The sequence below is a fragment of the Branchiostoma lanceolatum genome, chromosome 3, assembly GCF_035083965.1.
Source record: "Branchiostoma lanceolatum isolate klBraLanc5 chromosome 3, klBraLanc5.hap2, whole genome shotgun sequence".
Classification (NCBI taxonomy): domain Eukaryota; kingdom Metazoa; phylum Chordata; class Leptocardii; order Amphioxiformes; family Branchiostomatidae; genus Branchiostoma; species Branchiostoma lanceolatum.
In genome coordinates, this window is record NC_089724.1 from 1,084,126 (window position 1) to 1,108,008 (window position 23,883).

At 42.9% G+C, this 23,883-nt stretch overlaps 3 protein-coding genes and 1 long non-coding RNA gene across 5 annotated transcripts; all 4 read right to left on the reverse strand.

The window, feature by feature from the left end:
* Positions 1–216: 216 nt before the first annotated feature.
* LOC136429171 (uncharacterized) lies at positions 217–908 on the reverse strand. Its single transcript, XR_010754711.1, has 2 exons — positions 808–908; positions 217–422 (listed from the first exon to the last, which is right to left on the reverse strand). It is a non-coding gene; the product is annotated as an uncharacterized lncRNA (long non-coding RNA).
* Positions 909–997: 89 nt separating this feature from the next.
* Positions 998–3,766, reverse strand: LOC136429135 (fibropellin-3-like). Its single transcript, XM_066419014.1, has 5 exons — positions 3,637–3,766; positions 2,830–3,054; positions 2,199–2,327; positions 1,759–1,878; positions 998–1,125 (listed from the first exon to the last, which is right to left on the reverse strand). The coding sequence occupies exons 1-5, from the start codon at positions 3,764–3,766 to the stop codon at positions 998–1,000; spliced, it is 732 nt and encodes a 243-aa protein (XP_066275111.1).
* Positions 3,767–7,921: 4,155 nt separating this feature from the next.
* On the reverse strand, positions 7,922–10,190 carry LOC136429136 (fibropellin-3-like). Its single transcript, XM_066419015.1, has 6 exons — positions 10,185–10,190; positions 9,945–10,035; positions 9,494–9,613; positions 9,150–9,263; positions 8,832–8,909; positions 7,922–8,133 (listed from the first exon to the last, which is right to left on the reverse strand). The coding sequence occupies exons 1-6, from the start codon at positions 10,188–10,190 to the stop codon at positions 8,024–8,026; spliced, it is 519 nt and encodes a 172-aa protein (XP_066275112.1). The 3' UTR covers positions 7,922–8,023.
* Positions 10,034–13,798, reverse strand: LOC136429630 (fibropellin-3-like). 2 transcript variants are annotated; one of them, XM_066419548.1, is made up of 7 exons: positions 13,727–13,798; positions 13,001–13,114; positions 12,769–12,882; positions 11,990–12,100; positions 11,557–11,670; positions 11,158–11,385; positions 10,034–10,451 (listed from the first exon to the last, which is right to left on the reverse strand). In XM_066419548.1, exons 1-7 carry the CDS (start codon positions 13,743–13,745, stop codon positions 10,288–10,290), a joined length of 864 nt encoding a protein of 287 aa, XP_066275645.1. In that variant the 5' UTR covers positions 13,746–13,798; the 3' UTR covers positions 10,034–10,287. The 2 variants fall into 2 exon arrangements, with proteins under 2 accessions (XP_066275645.1, XP_066275644.1); XM_066419547.1 differs by having other exon boundaries at positions 10,034–10,454.
* Positions 13,799–23,883: the final 10,085 nt, after the last annotated feature.

Here is a 23,883-nt window from a genome sequence, read left to right on the forward strand (position 1 = left end):
ACGGGCATGATAGGAGTGCTCCCGACACACAGTTTTACAGGCAAAATATTTACCCTCTCCTTTTCAGAATCTTCATTTATAACACTCTGATGTTATCATGTTTTCCCCTTTGACCATTACAGTGAAACCTCTTACATTGAGCAGATCCAATCACTGAAAGACTACCTTATCTAAAGTCACTGACATTTAGCAGAAAGATAGAAGAACGACAAAGGGTTGTGAATTTATGCAGCGTTTATTCTGCACAGCGTGCTGTTCATATTCTCTGCGTCATGCAGCACACTGCTGCTGCAGGTCGGAGTTACAGCAGGGAAGTCACCCGGCTCTGCAGGAGAAAGCTGCCGCACCCTCCTCCCTGCAGTACAGGCCGTCAGGACAGGAGGCGCTGTTGCACGAGTAGGGCTCCATAAGCCTGGTCCCAGCTGAAAGAGAGAATATTGTAAATGTTTTTGTAGGCAGACACTTTATGAAGGAGTGCACTCTTAGAAAGTAGCTGATATTGTTGTTGCACCTTTATTGTTACCTGGCAACAATTATGTATATGATACACTCCTTTAGGTTTGGCGTCGCATTGTAAACCTCGCATTGAATTTCTCTGTATATTTATATATGTATAAAGGAATACTTAACTTTACTTTTGGGACAGCATCTATAAGCAGCGAAACCTATAGCTGCAGTGCAATGCGAGTTGGTCAGAATTACCCCGAAGAAGGTGACAGTTGGTCATCGAAACGTCGGTTGAATGAAACACTTGATTTTGTACAAAGAGTCCCTTTATTCTATATAGTACGGCTCCTGGCTCCTTACCCAGACAGATGAAATGGTTGCCTTCGTCCTGACACTGCCAGTTGAACGGGCAGACGACCTGAGCACAATATAGGTCCAGGTCTGGAGACAATATAGAAAGGTAAATACTTAATATATATGGCTATACTTAAGCCTGTATGGGAAACTACTGAATGTTTAACACCGATACCTCATTGATGTACTTCGATTCTTAAAAAAAAATACCTGTTTGGCAGGTTTCCCCTCCGTACCCAACAGTGCAGTGGCAGTGGTAGGAGTTCACACCATTGATGCAGGTTCCGCCGTTTTGACAAGGATTGGAGGCGCACTCGTCAATATCTAAAGAGAAGAAGCTTCTTGTTAGCTTATTCTTTTTTTTGACAAAGGTAAACACCAAAAGCTACTCGAATGCTAAGTATATAGTAGTAGTAGTAGTGCGTGCACAGGCCAGAACTGGCCCCTTGCGTAGGATTATACCGCCCCTTTTCGGGGTGACATACCCTTTCGTTGGCAGTCGTACAAGACGGTGATGCGCCAGATCTCCCGCCCGGGTGAATGATGTAAATCACCGTGTGGCTGATACGAGACGGAGGTTCGCCAAGCCTCCATCCGGGTGATTTGTAGTGAATCACCAACTCCAGATAGAAGGATTTGGACCATCGCACACCGGGGCATGCCCCTACTCTTTTTCGAAAGGTGTGGTGGGTTCTTTTACGTGCGCGGGGTGTGGCTCTCCCCAAACACGGGACCTCCATTTAACGTCCTATCCGAGGGACGTCCCTAACCCTAGAAGAGCTAGGTACTCATTTACACCTGAGTGAAGAGCTAAGTATATGTATCAGTTTAAAGGAAAGAACATAAAGTGCGTAAGTAACAGCTTAAAAAAAAAGCTTATCAATCATCTATTGTCTCAGAAAGAAAATGTGCTATACGAATATAAGTGCAGTGCTAGAAATAACCGCCAAGCAATACCCATATTGCATAGTTCCCCCTCATATCCAGGCAGACAGGTACAGACGCTGTAGGAGCCGTTGAAGCAGGTCGAGCAGACGCCGTTGTTGTAACAGATGTTCCGCTGGCACGGCTTCGGGTCTACAGAGGTACATATTTGCATATATGGATCCAAAACCATCACCTTAAACGCCATAATGACAGCTAGACTTTATATACAAACCTGTTGCACTTTTTTACAACTGTTAATTCGTAACGGAAAACTTACTGCTAGTTGTTTTTCTTCGCGACGGTAAATGCTCTATGGATTTGGAAGACGACAGGATACAGGATACTTTAAGGGCTGGGCATGTTACTCCCATCAAAATGAATCCCGTCCAATATAAATGGTTTTACAAATGAGACAAACCTGGAACTGAGATTCAGTAGCAGGCATTGATGTAAGGAGTTATATAGCTTACCAGACTGACAGACGTAGTGACGCTGTTCCGTACAAGAGGCGGTGCGGGCCCGATAGTCGTCCGTGCTGTCCAGGTACGCACACAGCTCACAGGAGGTGGTGGGTTCACTGGCGGACCATTGGAACTGGCCTGGGATATAGATACACGTTTGCCATCACACTCTTTGACAATTGAAATATTCTCCTATTGCATGTTGAACACAAATACGTAAAGTAATAAAAATAATATTGTCATATGCATTTACTGGATGATGGGAGGTCTTTGAACACGCAAGTTTGAAAAAAATTGACTGGTGCGTAATGTTCAACAGATGATTATGATTTAAAGAATGACGTAATACGTCATTCCTTCCAGACTATATGGAGACCTGTATCACCAACATGCTGATGTATATCTATTTTTTTGCAGGAACGGCATGGAAGGATGAGCTATGGTCTATTTGTTTTAACATCAGCAAAGAACAACAGAGATATAGGCTGGGTTTACACACACGTTTTGCGGAGTCGACTCGGATTCGATTTGCAGCCGCTGAGTCCACGCCAAGTAAGTTGACTCAAAAACGCGTGCGTGCGTAAACCCAGCCATCTTCATATATTATTTGATAAGATGGCGATTAAATGGGACTTAGAACCTGAGACGGTTGATCCGTCGGTGTAGGTCATCACCCCAGGCGACATCTTGAGTCCGATCCACGGAGACACGTCACTTCCGGTAGGGACGCTATCAGCGATGAGACGCTGCAGCTCGGCCTCCTTCACATCCACCAGGTGCCCTCCCCTGTTCTGGCACTCCTGGCTCGCTTCGGGATAGGAGACGGCATCGGAGGAGAACAGCAGGCAGCCGTCGGCGTACGGGACTGGGGAAACATGACTCCATTACTGTTTAGTTGTCATTACATTTAGTTGTCTATTCAGACTACTAAAATTTATCCGAATTTCTCTACGCTTACAAAGGAAAGACTGTCCTTCTTTTAACAACCCAAACTCACAAACTATTGCTTACAAAAGGGAAGTCAAACCCTTCACTAGTTATAGACAATGACTTTTGCTTTATAATCTAGTTTAGCCGCTTTTACACCTATTGTGTACCCTGTTCTTTTATCTATGTTATTTGCAATTAGCCATCGGGCAGGAATTTGCAATAAACTTATTAATTACTACTTGTGAGGTCACACACTTCTCTATGTATTTCAAATTATAACAAGATAGTGCAATTCTTTTGCTGGATTGACTAGTACTTATACATTGCCTTTAAAACCCTATCTAGACAGGGCTTTTTTGGAACGGTATAATATAGGTTGTCCGTCTAAAAAATCTACTTTGTTACTACAATGGCTTTGCCGTTCATTTATAGCTAATGCGTAGCCATTGGTTCATTTTCTTACTTTTAATGTTAATGGCATTTGTCTAAATGTTAGCCATTGAGGAACGCATCGTACCCGTTTCACATTTCTCTCCCACGTGACCTTTCGGACAGACACAGCTGTAGCTGTTCACGTGATCCACGCATGTTCCTCCGGACAAACACGGACTGCTCGCACACTCATCGATATCTGTGACGATAAACATGAAGGTGTCAAATAGGTTGTTATAAATTTTTATATAGAACTGATTAAAATACACTCACATAGGTGTAATTGCTACATTGACACAAAAACATCATACAGATCTTCAAGTCCACTGTTCAACATTTTAACTCCGAGTTACAACTTAATTAAAACATTTTATTTTCAGCTCATGTTACGAGCCTACCGATTTCACAGGGAGTCCCAGCATACCCAGGTGCGCACTGACAGGTAAAGCTGTTCAGGCCGTCCTGACATGTAGCTCCATTCTGACAGGGGGCGCTGCCGCAGTCGTCAAAATCTGCAACGCAAATTTATTGAAAGAGGTTATGTTTGGAAATGGAGAAATTCTTGGAAATTATATTCACAAATGTTACTATTAAACTATATCAATGTTTTCATGAATGTTACTATCTATTGAGCATATCTGTTCATTAACTTCTGAGGGGATCCAGTGTAACCAGGTGGATAGATAAGTTATGCCACGAGCTATATTGAAAAAAAGACTAGAGTCATGCTACTTGTTATTTCTAATCTTTAATTTGCTCGGAATAACTTCCTATTCACTCCACAGCTCATTTATACATTTCATCTTACGTGAAAAGAGAAAAAAAGAGAGACTATGTGACGTTTCAGTAATATAAAGAGCGTTTTTCATTAAAAAAAGCAATCATAGCAAACTAAGCAAATCGATGTACTCTCTCTGATAGTCAAAATGTTAAACAGTTTTGTCCAGTATGATTTGATTTGTGATTTGTGATTTATTGAAATTGCAAACGATACAATACACGTGGGCCACAGGCAGCTGTTGCTGGTGTCGTGGCTCACACACAAGACAGTAGAAAGCATATAGACTACAAATAAATAAACAGTGGTAAATGAAACAACATCAACATTGCGTTTTTACCTGCACACAGGGCGTACATGTTGTTGTAGTCTGCTCCATGAAGATTGTGGCCGTGAGTCTCGTAATCCACTCCCCAGGCGCTGTCATCAAGCCGGTAAGGGATGTACACAAAAGTGTCATCAAGGGGCTGACACCAGCTGCCGTACCCGTCAGTAGTTCCACACAGGTTTGCCGAGAGGACCGAGTGGGTATGACAGCTGACACCGGCGTCGTCATACGTGATGCAGTCTGAGGTCCAGTAGTAGCTGTAGGTACACCCATCCCTACCTGAGTTGTAGCACGGGTACCTCATCCCCGCCGCTTCACACGTGACCTTGACGTTGGCATTGGTCATCGCTCCGGAGACCTTGACCTTGTAAAAGTTCCAGTTGTCGACCGTGGTCAGGTACTCCTGTTGACCTTGACAAAATGATACAATACTTCTATGTATTGTTGTCATGTCCGACTCCTATATTCACCCTCATTTCTTTATTATTGCATCATTCCATATTACATCCTTCCAAACGCGAGATCTAATTACGCTTTTTTGTAGTTAGATATGTAGGATAGATAACCCTTGTTATAATGTTGATTTAATGCAATACATTGTACCATGTACGATTGGTGAACAGTAAAGTTGATTCTAATCTCCAATCGGATTGTCCGTTGTCATTATGGACAATGTCTTTACCTATAGTACGATTCTGCCACCAGGCGATCTGCTTGGAGAATAAGAAAATATCCCGTTTTACGTGGTTAAAAGGACACTTTATGAATCTACTTTCGATATAGATATATAAATATAGATTTAAAAAATATAAACTAGAAATTGTGCTTGCTGCTGACTGTATAACATTCATGGGGAAATGTGCTCGAAAGGCTTGCTGCTTTGTTTTTCTTTCCTTTCCTAAAAAAGCAAGGTTGTGTGTCGACGCCTAGACGAATATGTAGCTGAAGGGGTTTTAGGGCTCAGCTAAACATTATGAGGAAAATCATGTTTTACCAAATCAGCATTTTTCTCACCCTTTTTTCACATTCTTTCACTACCAGTAATAACGCGCAGATGTAGGTAAAAAAAATATCACATATTTACTTACGTACTCCATATGGACAGCCGGGATTAGTCTATTGCAAGCCAACCAACTAGCTTATTCAAAAAATTATTTTCAAATTTGATATGGCGAGTAAACGCATACCTGACCGTATATATCTGTTCAGGTAATTGGTAATACGTAAAGGCATGAAAAGGATCTAGAATTAGATTATTATTTCTAGAATTCTGTCTTCACCTTGTAAGAACATGAGCGTAACGTTCGAACCGATTCGATTCAATTCAATTGACGAGTCCGGACAGGCGATCACATCCACGACGAACAGCATACACCCCCCCCCCCCCCATTTCTACCATATGGTGAGTTAAGTTCAGACTATGTACTGTGTTCTGTGTGCACCTTGTTAGGAAATAAGCATACATATCATACCCACCTACTGACGAGTCCGGCCAGGCGATCACAGCCGCGAAGAAGAGCAGAAACTTCCACATCTTTGTCATATGGTGAGTTGAGTCCGGATCGGACTCTACGATGTATGTGAGGCTTGCCTTGTGTGCGCCAATTTATACTGTACACCAAGGCCATGGGAACCACACAGCTGACCGGTAGGGACGGCCGCTATTGATATCCATGGCGGCAGAGGTTTGACCTGTTTGAGTTGTAGTAGGTAGAGAGCGAATCGATAACGTGTGCGCGACAGTATCATACTGTGACACGGAATATTCAGAACGTGCAGTGTCAGCTTAGAATGGAGTGGATGTCAATACATCACATCTCAGTTTACATGTATATACACGCCAAACTAAAGCCCACTTCACACGTGTGCGTATATACATGTACAAGTTAGCATTGGTTGCATATTAACATGTTTTGGGTTTAGATTAAGTTTTCAGCCTAAGAAGTTATTTTTTTGGTTCGATAACTAGACTTCACAACGATGGGTCAAAGTAGAAAACAACTTCTTCACCGCAACAAAAAGAAACGTTAATGTGTAACTCATACGCATTTGGATATGCGCACAAGGTTGATAGGGGCCTAAAAACACACGCGCGCGCATACACACACTCACCAAACACACACACACAGTCGCACGCACGCACGCACACACACATACACACACACACCCGCACACACACACACATATATATTCTTTTAAATGATTGAACATGGTGTAATAGTTTTCTGCAAGCTCCGTCAGGTAATCTATCTATGAACAGTCGACCTCTCAAAGCCTTACGTTTAAAACTTTATCACCAACACATGTTGACATAAGCATGGTTTGTTACTATCGGATGATGAGGGGGCAGTTTGATGAAAGTTCTTTAAGGGAGTCCTTTAGGACGTTAAAACGTCTGTCCACATCCAGTAGCGTTACATATATTAGCTACAGACGATACCTGTAAACTCTCCATGACCCTCCCACTGTCCCAACAAACCCTGACCTCCTCACCCTGCCTGTTGGCTCACGTACTTCACGACTCTATAATTAAAACAAAGTACACAATTCTCTCCGGCTGCCGACATGGTTACGGCTGGGATCGGAACAGGTGAGGAAATACCTAGGGAAACAGTGGCCTTTGAAGAGATGGGGGTCTGCATAGCATTTTTCGACAACATGAAATTATAGATGTAGCAAATGAACATTGTAGGGACATATGAGAATCTGATAGTCTCCACTAGACGTTTGGTACAGAGTTACTACTGGCATTCACATTTTCTGGACTATCTTGACAACTTATTCCCAATGCAAATGGGATGTTCCAGAGTTCACAATGACATTTCAAGCAAAGGTTTATAATTTCAATCCAGTGTTACATGAAATCTTCATCTATTCATTGAGACGCTCACTGCACGAAATGGCCTCGGATCCCGGCGAATACGTACAGGGATTCCTTCGGAAATATTCCATATCCCGTGCGGATTTAGTCGGATACAGGCGGATCCAACGTAACTAACGGATTAGTAAAATTAGAATTAGTGCCCACCCCCTTGAAATAGAGAGAGGGTGGTACAAAAAATGTTAACGCAAGCTTCTGGTTCGGTCTGAACGTCAAAACAATTACCTGGTACATCGCGTTGAAAAGTCAGATTTCACAGAAATCACCATCCATTTCTTTTATTTTGTATCTAACCCCTTCTGGGCACACAGGTTAGGGAAACTGTTATTTAATGTTTATCTTATAAGCTTAAGCTTAAACGAAAAGTAAATATGACTAAGAGATTGTTTTGTAGGCATTGGTGCAACTTCTTTTATTGTTTTTAACGTGCTGTGCATTCTTTCTTGTGTGTTAAACACGTTCTGCAGGCAGGATGGTCACGGAGGTCACACGGATCTACAGGAGAAAGACGACGGACCCTCCTCCTTGCAGTGCATGCCGTCCGGGCAGGAGGCGCTGCTGCACTGGTAGGGTTCCTTCAGTCTTGCTCTGCCGGCTTTAGAAGGAGAATATTGGAAATGATTCATGCATATATGCTGACTGTTTCAAAATTTTATCCAGTTGCTCGAGTAACTATTTTTGGCGTATCTTATTACTTGGGTGTCTAACCTTCACCAACGTAATTAGTTGTATCATTAGCTTCGCCAAGAAAGTTATGTTTTTGGTAGCATTTGCATGTGTGTGTGCATGTGTGCATGTGTACATGTCTGTATGTGGATGAACAGCATAACTCCGGTAGAACTGGATGGATTGTCTTGATATTTGGTATGTGGGTAGGTCTTGATGAGACCTAGAGGCGATTAGATATTGGACCCCCTAGCTAGATTGTCAATAACTTATAGAAGGAAAACACAATGGAGATAGATGTCAACATACAGCTGCCATGCACCAGCATAAAAACTTTCAAATGATTATTTTCGATTGTTCTCAGCTGGCAGCCCTTGTCCCTAAAGAAAACAACATTTCATATTTTGCCACAGGATCCAGATTTGAACCCTTAATTGTGTTTTCAAGAGGTCCAGAAAATGTTTCAGCTCTTCTTGGTGTCATGTCATTATAAAATTCTCAAATACCATATATCTGCTACCAAAATCATTCTGAGTGTTTTCTGAGTGTGTGTTCCGAATGCTATTCACCCTGATATAAACAAAACAAAATAATCCCTAGAAACGCCAGCCCACGTGATGTACCTACCCAGGCAGGTGAAGTGGGTTCCGTCATCCTGGCAGGTCCAGTCAAACGGGCAGGTCACGAGGGCACACCAGTCTACGTCTGATGGAGAAATAACATCAACTTACGGTTGACACAGATGCACGTCTCGTGTGGGCAATCTATAGGATCTTTTGTTTTTACGGGTTTGTCACCATTATAATCTATACTACCTGGTATACTCCATTGCTTCGTCGGTGTATATATAAACGTTTGAACTAAAAACACAAATTGTCATACAATATTCTGTCGTTTTATGTGAGTACCAGCAGATTATTACACACAAGTAAGTTATTTTATCACCTGATTCACAATTGTCCCCGAGGTAACCAGGCGGACAGTTGCAAATGTAAGAGTTAGCGTCATCCTGGCAGGTCCCTCCGTTCTGACAAGGATTCGAATCGCATTCGTCGATGTCTGTAAAAATGTAAATGACTTGTTACTGTTAGATGTTTGGTAGACATTTTAGAACATGCAAAGTAATTGTAAAGATTAAAACTTTAAGCATCTGCGTTCCCTATGAATTACGATCACACGCAGGAAAGGTGTAACAGTTTCAATCGTATTATCAAAAGTGATACCAGATAAACCAGAAAGTAGATCAAAACTGAATAGATATCTATTATACTGATGATTCTAAAACTTACTGATCTCGCAGGACTTCCCCACGAACCCATCAGGACAGTCACAGAAAAAGACGGACTCGCCGAAACAAGAGGTGCAGTTTCCACCGTTCTGGCACACGTTTGATCCACACGATTCTACATCTGAAAATACAATAAAGACTGTAAACACGTCGTGGTTTGATATTGTTTGTATCACCAACAGTATCATCGTACGGCGTTTGGCAAACACATGCACGCTGTGGCTATGAATATGTTAGGTTAGAGTTGACCATTTTTTTGACACACTCAGGGAGCTAGGGGTCACCAGAGTCAACGGAAGGTCCTGTGCTAAAAAAAAAAAAAATAGATAGAAAAAAATGAGATTCTGGAGAAATGTGTCAGACTCTACAATCACCATATGCATCAACATTGATGCCCACAGATTGATTGACATTAATCTAGCAAGACAAGAGATAAGTATAATCATATTTACCGGACTGGCAGACGTAGTTGTGCTGTTCCGTGCATGATGTCGGTTCTGGTTGGAAGCTGTTGGAGCTGTCCAGGAGAACTAGATTGGTAATCTAGCAAACCAAGAGATAAGTACAGCCATATTTACCGGACTGGCAGACGTAGTTGTGCTGTTCCGCGCATGATGTCGGTTCTGGCTGGAAGCTGTTTGAGCTGTCCAGGAGAACTAGATTGGTAATCTAGCAAGACAAGAGATAAGTACAGCCATATTTACCGGACTGGCAGACGTAGTTGTGCTGCTCCGCGCATGATGCCGGTTCTGGCTGGAAGCTGTTGGAGCTGTCCAGGAGAACTAGATTGGTAATCTAGCAAGACAAGAGATAAGTACAGCCATATTTACCGGACTGGCAGACGTAGTTGTGCTGCTCCGCGCATGATGCCGGTTCTGGCTGGAAGCTGTTGGAGCTGTCCAGGAGAACGCACCGGTCACACTCGGCGGGAGGCTGAGCTGCAGACAGCTGTAGGGGACCTGCTGTTGAGAAAAAAAAGTTCATAATTATAGAGTAAGAGCAAATGTATGCCGATTGATAAAAACGTGACACTAGACATTGGCATCAAGTAGAAAGTGTCTTTGTAATTCATGCATTTATTTTAGCGGGGATTTAATTCCGTTGTGGAGGATATTTTCATAGTGTTCAATTCGCAGTTGACACTTTTCTTTGGTGTAGTAGTAATACAATGGATTTACTTCTAGATAAAACCACCTCGAACATTTCAAGAGTTATAGCATTTAGCTACAATGTGTAAGATTCCAAATTGGCGTAAATTCAGCCGTAGAAGTACCAAAAATTAGTCGTATATGTCATATAGATATACATGACAAGTAGTCGACCAATAAAAAGTCGTGAATTCGTATACAATTTTTCTAAGAAGAGGGAAGAGACATGTCTACTATAAAGATTGTCTGTGGTATCATAGTTTTATATGCTTGACTATTTTGTAAACGATATACTAAGCGACATACGTACAAGACGTATCCGATGTAATGATAGCATAGTTTTTTTTATAAATGACTGCTTTGACTGCAACCTTGTTCTCTATCGAAACTGCGGGTAATAAGATTTTACCTTAAGTGCTCAGAAGAAAAGCTGTATATCTACTACATTTAGACCATGGGGACAAAAAAATGCAAATAAGTAATTGTCATGCCACATTAAGAAAAGCTGTACCCAAACCTTGAGCGACCGAGCCGTCACTATAGGCGAGGGTATATACATGCAGCAGCTTCATCCCGAGCCAGCTGGAGGCCCCAGTCGTAGTCGCGATGCCGTCAGTGATGAAGAGTTGCTGCTGCCCGTCCTTCACGTCCGCCAGGTGGCCGTTCTCGGTACTGCAGGCCTGCTGAGCCTCAGGGTGGGAGAGGGCGTCGGGCGAGAACTGGTAGCATTGTCCAGAAAACGCAGCTGTAAACAAATGTAATCATATTCAGCATTCGAGGATAATGAGTATGATGTAAGTATTTTCTTAGTAAAATTCTACGTACGAAATGTAATATCCAAATAGATTATATGTCACTATATAGCTAGTACAGTACACGTACTTGGTGTTAGCAACAACAAAAAAGCATGTTTTACCGATTTCACACTTTTTTCCTTCGAAACCCTTCGGACAGACACAGGTGAAGTCCCTGAAACCATCCACGCAAGTTCCCCCAAACCAACAAGGACTGCTGGCACAGTCGTCAGTATCTGCAGATTGCAAAGAAAGTAAGCAGTGAAATTGGATGAACAGCCACACATTTTGGCCATGTATTTAAACACTGAATTTCGTAACTAGAAATTAGAAGATGTCAACGTACACTAACTAAGATGTTTTTATATTCCCATGCACTTTAATTTGATACTGTCCGTTTGTTAAGTATTGAACGTGGTTTAACCACTTCTTCTATTTTCAACTCTCGATTCTAATTTCACAAAAATGTACTATCTTAGGTTGTTTCTATTGAAATTATTCAGAACAGCTTGGGCAATAACAAACTCTAACAGGATATATAGGCGCATGTCTCACTCTGATCACAGTCGGTCCCTTCCCAGCCGTTCTCACAGCTACAGGTGTAACTCCCCACATCGTCCGTACAGGTTCCGTGAACACATGGGGAGGACGCGCATTCGTCAATGTCTAGGAAAAGAAATTTAACTTGATATGCGTTAAATTTATACGAAAAAAAGGTATCAACAAATTGAAGACTATACGATCTTAAGGAACATGTAAAATTAGAAACCCAAAAAGCTCCATCCGCTAGAGGGCCCAAATTCGAACCCATTTATGCTCTCATTTACAGCTAATAAGGCTATGTTAATTTCATTATATGAATGACATCAATTTTGGTCCACATTCAAAAAGAAGACAAAAGTTGTTTTTTTTCCATTCTGTTAATGGTGCAAAGCAGCTAGAAAATTGAAAAAGACATTTCGGAAAATAAATACTATAGTTGTGAAATTCCAAAGGCAAAGCGGAAGATGTGAAAGAACGAGAATGAAGAACACAGTATTTTGTATACCATCCCATGTGTGTTAAGTCATTCGTTCAACCTTCCTGGCCACGTAGATTTCATTAATGATATCAAGGCACCTTTTAATTTGCCGATTTTTTTTTCGCACGCTCGCATCAGTTTTGGGGTTCGCAGATGATGTCATCCATATACATGTAATCAAATCAACATGGCCTAACTTGCCGAACATGGAAACTTTTGGCTGTATTAGGTTATACCGTTTACAAACACCAAATCACACAACAAACCAGGCAAGAACATATCTACCTTCTTGTAAAGGTAGCTAAAAACCAACCTGTTTCACAGAGGGTCCCAGTATACCCAGGTGCGCACTGGCAGGTGAAGCTGTTCACCCCGTCCTGACATGTAGCTCCATTCTGACAGGGGGCGCTGATGCACTCGTCTACATCTGAAAGCGTTCTTTAGATGCATTTAGCTGAATTTTACAGCTTCAAATAAATGTTGCTGGTACATACGCAAAAGTCAGTTACTTGGAGCTTGTTGTAAAATGACCAGCTGCCGCCTACCGATTTCACAGAGAGTCCCAGCATATCCAGGTGCGCAGTGACAGGTGAAGCTGTTCAGGCCGTCCTGACATGTAGCTCCATTCTGACAGGGGGCGCTGCCGCACTCGTCAAAATCTGTAACGCAAATTTATTGAAAGAGGTTATATTTGGAAATTGAGAAATTCGTGAAAATTATCTTCACAAATGTTACTACTAAACTAAATTAATATTAATGTTTTCGTGAATGTTACTATCTATTAAGCATATCTGTACATTTACTTCTGAGGGGATCCAGTGTAACCAGGTGGATAGAAAAGTTATAGAAAAGACTATATTGTAATAAAGACTAGAGTCATGCTACTTGTTATTTCTAATCTTTAATTTGCCCGGAATAACTTCCTATTCGCTTCACAGCTCGCTCCTACTTTTCGTCTTAAGTGAAAAGAGAAAAAAAGAGAGACTATGTGACTTTTCAGTAACATAAAGAGCGTCTTTCATTAAAAAAAACAATCGTAACAAACTAAGCAAATCGATGTACTCTCTCTGATAGTCAAAATGTTAAACAGTTTTGTCCAGTATGATTTGATTTGTGATTTGTGATTTATTGAAATTGCAAACGATACAATACACGTGGGCCACAGGCAGCTGTTGCTGGTGTCGTGGCCCACACACAAGACAGTAGAAAGCATATAGACTACAAATAAATAAACAGTGGTAAATGAAACGACATCAACATTGCGTTTTTACCTGCACACAGGGCGTACATGTTGTTGTAGTTTGTTCCATGCAGGCCGTAAATGTGAGTCTCGTAGTCCACTCCCCAGGCTTCGTCACCTCTCCAACAGTTAGGGCAGTACACAAAGGTGTCATCAAGGGGCTGGCAGTGACTGCCGACCCCGTCAGTAATTCCGCACAGGTTTGCCGAGAGGACCTGGTGGGTACGACAGTTGACACCGGCGTCATACGTGATGCAGTCTGAGGTCCAGAGGCGGCTGTCGGTACATCCATCACTACCTGACCAGTAGCACGGGTACCTCATCCCCGCCGACTCGCACGCGGCCTGGACGTTGGCATTGGTCATCTGCCCTGAGACCTTGACCTTGTAAAAATCCCAGTTGTCGACCGTGGTCAGGTACTCCTGTTGACCTTGATAGAATGATAAATCATTTATATGTATTGTTGTTATGTCCGACTCCTATATCCACCTACAAATGACAACTTTTTTATACATCATTCCAAAAGCGACACCGAATTACCGATACATGACTATATTTTAAACCAAATACTGTTATCGATAATATTTTGTAGCTCGGTATGTAGATAGTTTAGCCTTGTTGTTGATTTAATGACATATATTACACCATGTTCGACTGTTAAGCAGTTAAGTTCATTCTAATCTCCAAGCGGATCGTCCGGTGGCATTATGAACACTGTCTTTGCCAGTATATAACGATTCTGACACCAGGCGATCTGCTTGGAGAATAAGAAAAATATCCCTTTTTATGTGGTTGAAAGGACACCTTGATAATTTACTTTCGTCTGCCATATAGATCAACAAAATAATCTAAAATTAGAAATTGTGCTTGCTACTGACTGTATAACATTCATGGGGAAATGTGCTCGAAAGGCTTTGTTTTTCTTTCCTTTCCTTAAAAATCGTGGTTGTGTGTCGACGCCTAGACGAATATGTAGCTGAAGGGGTTTTAGGGCTCAGATAAACATTATGAGGAAAATCATGTTTTACCAAATCAGCATTTTTCTCACCCTTTTTTCACATTCTTTCACCACCAGTAATAACGCGCAGATGTAGGTAAAAAAAATATCACATATTTACTGAAGTACTCCATATGGGCAGACGGGATTGGTCTATTGCAAGCCAACCAACTAGCTTATTCAAAAAATTATTTTCAAATTTGATATGGCGAGTAAACGCATACATGACCGTTTATATCTGTTCAGGTAATTGTTAATACATAAAGGCATGAAAAGGATCTAGAATTAGATTATTGGTTAGAAATTCTGTCGTCACCTTGTAAGAACATGAGCGTAACTTTCGTACCGATTCGATTGACGAGTCTGGACAGGCGATCACAGCCACGACGAACAGCATAAACCCCACATTTCTACCATATGGTGAGTTAAGTCCAGACTATGTACTGTGTTCTGTGTGCACCTTTTTAAGAAATAAGCATAGACATCATACCCACCTACTGATGAGTCCGGACAGGCGATCACAGCCACGAAGAAGAGCAGAAACTTCCACATCTTTGCCATATGGTGAGTTGAGTCCGGATCGGGCTCTACGATGTATGTGAGGCCTGCCTTGTGTGCGCCAATTTATACAGTACACCAAGGCCATGGGAACCACACAGCTGACCGGTAGGGACGGGCGCTATTAATATCCATGGCGGCAGAGGTTTGACCTGTTTGAGCTGCAGTAGGTAGAGAGCGAATCGATAATGCGTGCGCAATAATATCGTACTGTGGCACGGAATATTCAAAACACGCAATGCCATCTTAAGCCCCTTTCACACCTGTGCGTATAGACAAGTCCACATGAGTTGCGCATTAACATGTTTTTGTTGTAGGTTAAGTTTGCAGCCGAATAAGTGATTTCTTAGGCTCGATCACCAGGCCGCAAAACGGTGTTTCAAGGTAGAAAGCAACCTTTCCCCCGAAAACCTTACTTAAGCCCAAAAAATGTTACTGCACAACTCACGCGCACTTGAACATACGCACAAGTGTGACAGGGCCCTAAGAATATAGTGGGTATGAATGCATTAATCACAATATACATGTATCTATAAGATAACCTGGTAGCACACACGCACGCACGTACACGCACAGACCCATCCCCACCCCAACAAACACCATGGAGTATAGTCGTGACCATAGCTTCCTCAGAACAAGAGATATCAAAACCGGAAGTTCTACTGCAGTACCAGTACAAGCCCGTAGGGGGGCCAAAATCTGATGAGTTCGAGGTCGCATTAAGACCTACCCACATACCAAGGATCAAGACAATTCACCCCGGCATTCTTGATTTATCTTATTCACACAGAGAAACACAGAAAGACGAACACACAAACACACATACACACGCAGCCCAAAACATAGACTTCTTGGCGAAGGTAACTACAAACACTCATCATCTTCTTCTTGTCATCCTGACCAATCTCCAAGCAGATCTATAGGTTGGTAAGACCGTATCAAACTGGCAGAGGAAGTACGTTTTACACTGCTATACAAGCTCCTTCTTCCAGTTGGATACGGTCTTTGCAATCCATTGAGCCTGCTTGGAGACTAATCCTGACGGACGTTCAGTTCAACGTCGATGGACAAACATGACCTGTATAAACTTTCCATGACCCTCCCGCTGTCCCAACGAACCCTGACCCCCTGACCCTGCCTTTTGGCACACGTACGTCATGGCTCTATCGTTGAAATAAAATACACAATTCTCCGGCTGCCGAGAAGATGGCGGCTTAGAAGGCAGCGTGACGCAAGACGTAGTGTTTTAGTATGTTCCCCCTTTACAATGCCAAACAACGTTTGTATCAATATATACATGTATGTCAAACATACGTCGTAACTTTTTCTGACGGCAGCATTTATTTAGAATGGGTGGGTGTCGGAGAAGAACGCTAGAATCGTCACCCAACATCTGCTTGGAGACAACATGGACGCCATTTCATAAAGTCAGCGTGGGGTGTGACGGGATTAGGCATGGCTCAGACAATATGAATATGTACAATTTGGCACTTTAGAAGCAGGAGATGGAGAAACTGGCCAGGTGTTCAACGCCACGAAATAGTGCGGAAACCTCCATATTGTTGCCATATGCTGGGTTGAGCCCACACTCTGTAATGTGCGTGAGGCTTGTTCTGGACGTGGTAATATATAAACCTAGCACCAAGGCTATGGGAACCACACAGCTGACCGGTAGGGACTGGCGCTATTAATATCCATGATGGCAGACTGAGGTAGAGAGCGAATCGATAACGTCTGCGCAACAGTATCGTACTGCGGCACGAAATATTCTGAACATGCAATGTCATCTTATAACTAAAGGTAACCTAAATTCACCCTAGGGGGTTGTCTAATTACAGAAGCAAGAAATAACAGATGGGAAACAAAATAACTTCCATTCATTCATGCATACATTCACTCATTCATACATTCATTCATTCACTCATTCACTCAGCTAGGGACGTCTGTCCCTAAATCCAGTGTGTGGGTGTAGCGGGATTAGAGTCAGCTCAGCAACGATAACAACAATCACAATTTGGCACCCTTAGAAGCAAAACTTTAAGTCACATGGAAACAGACGGACATAGTTCATACAATGTTTATCCACGGCTTGAAAGCGACGGCTACAATAGAAAGGAAATATCAAACCCAATACAGTACAAAAGTGCATGGAAGAGTGTCTTAAATGGACTTAGGTAGGATATAGCTTCCCATTTGATGTGCGAGTTGTTGTTGTGCATTGTAGTCTAGACAGGCCACACCTTAAACTTCCCAGCCAGGCAATGTATTGAAGCGGAGAAAGGCGCACAGAGTAACACAGATTTGATCCAGTTGCGTGTGCTTCGCAGCAGCTGTGAGATTCTGGTGAGAGTCAGTTGTAAAAGTCTGATTTCTAGCAAACATTTCGTAGCTTCTTCACCCAGTCCTAACTGTGCCTGCTCTTTGCAAGTCACACCGGGTCCTGTACCAGCCCAGCGTGACGTCTTCACAGAGCTGAGACGCTACCGGCCGTGTGAACGTCACACCACCCGGCCCGAGCCAGACCTAAACACCATTCCAAGAGACAGGTTGGTTCACCTTTCATATTGGCTTCGTTTGTAATGACGAGTCAAGACTAAAATGTGCATTACTTTACAGTTGGATGGAACATTAGAAGAGCTGCTGATAACTTTTATTGGTTGAAAGATTTCTGTTTATTTTGAGGTTGGTAATACCTTGGTGGGGACTGGATTTGAGAGGTATGAAATCATCTAGAGTGGAAATATGATGGTTATATAAACTGTTTTACTGCCACTTTGATAGTTTCAGTTGGTCCCGTGTAGATGCCAACTGGAAACAGACCGTTCGAAAAGCGCGATAATGTGAATATTTGAGTTGCAAAACTCTTACATAACCGTCGTTGATTGACAAACGTTGACAAAGATACATCTTCAAAGTTAGTCATTCAGATTTCTCGAATTCGTCTAGAACGCATAGAACGCATTCCCTGATGATCGATGATACTTGCTTCTGGAGTGGAATGCTCATTTAATACCATGAAATAGTTTTGCTGACGTTTCCAAGTCATAGAGCACCAGAAAAAGCCCAGAAATGGCCCGACAAACCGAGCTCATGATTCACAAAATGCATCCGCGAAATTAAGTTCAAATATGGTTCAAGCTTCGTAACATTACTTCACCTGCACGAAATAAGAGAGACAATGCATCATGCGACGAACAGATGGAGTGATGCGATGGAAAACTCCAGGTGAGCTTTTTGCCCCAAACGGAAGTTTAGTGTCGTACATGTAGGTGTGATGCTCATGACCTTCAACCTGTCGTTTACAGCCCAAGGTTTTGTAGCAGAAGGGACAGACATGATTATAAATGCGTCTGATATGAACCTGATGATTTCATAGTAAGCGTCTGCATAGACTCCAAAAGATTGACCAAACCCTTATGTGTTTTTACCAAATCTTTAAATGTGCACTCTTCACCGTCGCATCCATCAAAGCTTAAGGGCTTAACGTGTGGCCTGTCCAGACTACAATGCACAACAACAACTCGCGCTTCAAATGGGAAACTATATCTTACCTAATGCCATTTAAGACACTCCTTCATGCACCTTGTACTGCATTGGTCTTGATATTTCCTTTCTATTGTAGCTTTCGCCCTCATGTTATGGATATATTAAAGTTTTCTACTTTTTCATCTGTCTCAAAGTCCTGCTTCTGTAGTTGACAAACTGTGGATATTCTTATCATTCCTGAGCTGACTCTTATCCCAGTACACTGACACACTGGATTTCGAAACAGATGAGTGAGTGAGTGAATTAATGGTTTCTGGGTGCAGAATTCGTAGAAGATGGAGTTAAGGCTGATGTTTGGGAGGACTACATGATAACTGTACAGCTATACTGATGTACAGCTAACAACTTTGCCTCTAAAGTATGTGTGGACTTCAGAAGATAAGGAAAATACCTTAAGATCTACAAGTTGCTGTTGTTCACTGTAGTCTAGACAAAACACACCTTGCACCCACCAGCCAGGTAAGACTTGTCGAACGGGTCTAAAGTGAGAGTTCCCTTTCAGCAAGACGCACACTGAACAAGTCAAACGTCATATTCCAACAAATATTTTTGGGAACCTAAATTTACCCTGGTGTTGTCTAATGACAGAATCAATAAATTGTAGGTGGAAAACAAAATCATTACAGCACGTCATTCATTCGACATCCTTTCCTTAAAATTCAAGTTTCTTTATTTCTTCTTCTGAGAAGAGCCACTAAAACTTAAGGATAAACAGGGACCATTCAAATATCAAAGTAGGATATTATTCACAAATGTCATATACATGTATCGGGTACAAAATTGTTATTTCTTAAGATTGTTGTCTCAAAAAAGACTTAAATGTAGAGTCAGGGCGGATCGAATCATCCCTCGTCTCGGCTTGTTGATCTTAAGTAATTTCCTTATCTTAAAAGGTAATTTCCTTATCTTTTAAAGTCCACACATAGTATAGAGCCAAAGTTGTTAGTTGTACAGTAGTCTGGCTACAGTTATCATGTAGTTCTCCCAAACATCAGGATCAACTTCTACGATTTCTTTTCATTCGCTCGTTCAGTCGGCACGGGCCGTCTGTTTCGAAAGCCAGTGTGTGAGTAGTGGGATAAGAGTCAGCTCAGCCATGATAAGAATATTCAAAGTTGGTAACCTGAGAAGAAGGACGTCGACTTTGAGACACATGAAAACAGAAATATTTTCATAAATCCACAACATAAGGGCAAAAGCTACAATAGAAAGGAAATATCAAGACCAATGCAGTACAAAGTGCAGGAAAGAGCTTCTGAAATGGCATTATGTAAGATATAGTTTCCCATTTGAAATGCAAGTTGTTATTGTTAATTGCTGTCTAGACAGGCAACACCTTACACTTCCCAGCCATACAAGACTTGTATTAAAGCTGAGAAAGGCGCACAGAATTATTTGTGTGCGAGTGCATTCCAGTTGAGCCCTCAACAGTTGTGAGATATTCTGGATTCGAACAAACAGTCGGTAGCTTCTTAACCTAGCCACACCCAGACTTACCTCACGTATCGCCGTCTTCAACACAGCCACACCTGTATCTGCTCAGCGAAACGTCTGTATCGAACCACACCTGTACCTGCCCAGCGTAACGTCTGTACCGAGCCACACCTGTACCTGCCCAGCGTAACGTCTGCACCCAACCACACCTGTACCTGCTCAGCGCCACCCTATGTTAGTGTTGTAATTGGTACGGTCCGATGACCTATGATGTAACGAGGTCACCTCGTGTTTTCCCCTTTGTCCGCCATGTTGCCTCGGTGAGGCTGGATGTCTGAATAAAGCCCCGCGACGGTTATGCACCTTACTGCCTGTCTAGAGTCGTCAGTCGTGCTATTATGACGTGGTGACAGCGTTGTGAGATCAATAATCCACTGACCAAGTTGGAAGCCGCAACTCAAACAAGAAAGCGCTAGAACGACGACCAAGATATGATGGCAACAGCAAACCGGGCGCACTGGCGCAGAACAGACACAGCTCCCTGGAGGAACCGGCGGTCCAACCCACACTACCCCAGCCCTCAACAAGATCCTGACAGGCGCTGGAGAACCCAAGATCTTCCCCGACGCCCGAAGAACCAAGAACCTAAAAAGGACAAGAAGATCTGCCCGATTTGTCAACAAGCGGGGCGGCAAGTTTTCGATCACTTCCTCAGTGCATGTCCGTACTTGCCCGATGAAGACAAAGAGAGTTGTACACGCCGCCACGTGGGCGCCCCTCCCCAGCAAGAATCCGGACGCGGAGTGAAAGCAAGCGCTTCTCCAAACCTTGAAGCCTTCCACAAGGGAGCGGCGGTCAAGATACTCCTGGATTCGGGGGCACAGTCGAGCATGATTCGTGCCGATGAAGCGCGGCGCTTGGGGCTGTTCATTTCTCCCAACAACACAGATCTTACTCCAATCCAAGCAGATGGTCGGCGAATCTCTCCCATAGGTGAGTGTACTACCACATTCTACAGAAGGAAACAACCGCTTCATTTCAACGCAATCGTGGTAGAAGACTTAGCCGATCCAATCATTGCAGGAATCACATTCTTACAAGTCAACAGTTTAATCATCAACTTTAGCAAAAGAACAATTCATCTTCCTGATGGATCCATCTTTGATTATTCCACATCTACCACACAAGCCCAGCCACGTATACATAGCATCTGGTACAGCAAAAATCGTATGCACCACAACCTAGCACGCTCTAGAAGGGAAGCTAGCTGTTCCAGTGTTCAAGTTCAAGTGCCCAAGGTCATGCACCTGCTACATACCACTCCTGTAGTTCATGTTGTGGCCAACCCTGCTGTGACTGAACAACAAACAAACACAAGGTCACTGGTCCACGCCCTAGAGCACCTGTCACCTGCTGCAAAGGCTGACACACTACCGGTGAAGGAAAAACACCTGTCACCATCGGCAGATGCTAACACACTACCGGTGAAGGAAAGGCACCTGTCACCATCAGCAGACGCTGACACACTACTGGTGAAAGAAAAACACCTGTCATCAGTAACAGAAGCTAACACACTACCAGTGAAGGAAAAGCACCTGTCACCATCAGCAGGCGCTGACACACTACCGGTGAAGGAAAAATACCTGTCACCATCAGCAGATGCTAACACACTACGGGTGAAGGAAAAGCACCTGTCACCATCAGCAGACGCTGACACACTACCGGTGAAGGAAAAGCACCTGTCATCAGTAACAGAAGCTGATACCCCACAGGTGCAGGAAGAATACCTGTCACCATCAGCAGATGCTAACACACAACCGGTGAAGGAAAAGCACCTGTCATCAGTAACAGAAGCAGATACCCCACACGTGAAGGAAGACCACCTGTCGTCACCAGAAAAGGCTGACACTCCCCAGGTGCAGGAAGAACACCTGTCTCCTTCTGCAGAGGCTGACATACCACCGGTGAAGAAAAAGTACCTGTCTTCAGTAGCAGAAGCTGACACCCCACACGTGAAAGAAGACCACCTATCGCCATCAGAAAAGGCTGACACACCACAAGTGCAGGAGAAACACCTGTCCCCTTCTGCAGAGGCTGACATACCACTGGTGAAGGAAAAGCACCTGTCATCATCAGCAGAAGCTGATACACCTCACGTGACAGAGGAGCATCTGTTACTACCAGCAGAAGCTGATGCTCCACACGTGATGGAAGAACAGCTGTCACCACCAGCAGAAGCTCATACACCACATGTGACGGAAGAACACCTGACTTTGCTGGCAGAGGCTGATACTTCACATGTGAAAGAAGAATGCCTGACTTCACCAGCAGATGCTGATACTCCACAAGTGAAAGAAGAACACCTGACTTCAGCAGCAGACGCTGATACTTCACACGTGAAAGAAGAACACCTGACTTCACCAGCAGAAGCTGATACTTCACACGTGAAAGAAGAACACCTGACTTCACTAGCAGAGCTAGTACGTCACACGTGAAAGAAGAACACCTGACTTCAGCAGCAGAGGCTGATACGTCACACGTGAAAGAAGGGACCCTGTCATCACCAGCAGAAGCTGATACGTCACACGTGAAAGAAGAACACCTGACTTCACCAGCAGAGGCTGAAATCTCACACGTGAAAGAAGGGACCCTGTCATCACCAGCAGAAGCTGATACTTCACACGTGAAAGAAGAACACATGACTTCAGCAGCAGACGCTGATACTTCACACGTGAAAGAAGAACACCTGACATCACCAGCAGAAGCTGACACCCCACGGGTGAAGAGACATCCCAAGATAGTATCACCTTCAGCAGAAGCTGACACCCCACGCGACACACCGCAGGTGAAGGAAGAATGCCAGAGCCCACCTGACCGTCTTCCTCCTGTTCCACCTGACCCTCTTCCACCAGCTCCTGACACCCCAGCAGTTAGGCCCCCACCTGAACCACCCCCATCTGTTCAACGCCCACAGAACTTTATGCCATAACGAACTGAAAGTATAATAGGACAAGTTACACACCTATCTCCTAAGTCAAAGCAGAACAGAACAGTCTCTACATGTGCAGCAAATATATGTCCAAAGGTACTAAAGTGATTTGATTTGCAGTTTCACAGAGTTTATATCAACAGATCAATCCTTTAGTTAGTTACAAAGAAAGATAGGAAGGAATATATACATGACCATTAGCGAGTTATGGTATTACCTGTATTGAGAAAGATGTTACGTTACCGACATTACGTTATGTTACCGTAGTTACAATAATTTTCCAGTCATTTAGAAAAGAAGACAGAACAAGTCAAATCTAAATGCAGAATGTTTCATGTCAGCATTAGTTGTTTTATTTGAAGAGAAGTAGGCAGTAGGAAGTTTATTTTTGAATAAGTATAGCACCAGTTATCTTGGATATATCCATTTTACAAACTGACAAAGAAATATGTGAATCATGTTAACAGGTATTTGGTAATGGAAGAACACTGACTCATCATTACAGATCCATTAATAACATGTTACTAGGACCTTTAACTGTTATTCTAGTTACAATTCTCTTATGTTTCTCCATTAGTCAAGTTTATTTAGTTTATATTGAAAACGAGGGAAGAAGGAAATCTAGGAGCACACTAAGAGAGAGAGAAAGTAGGAAGGAGGAAAA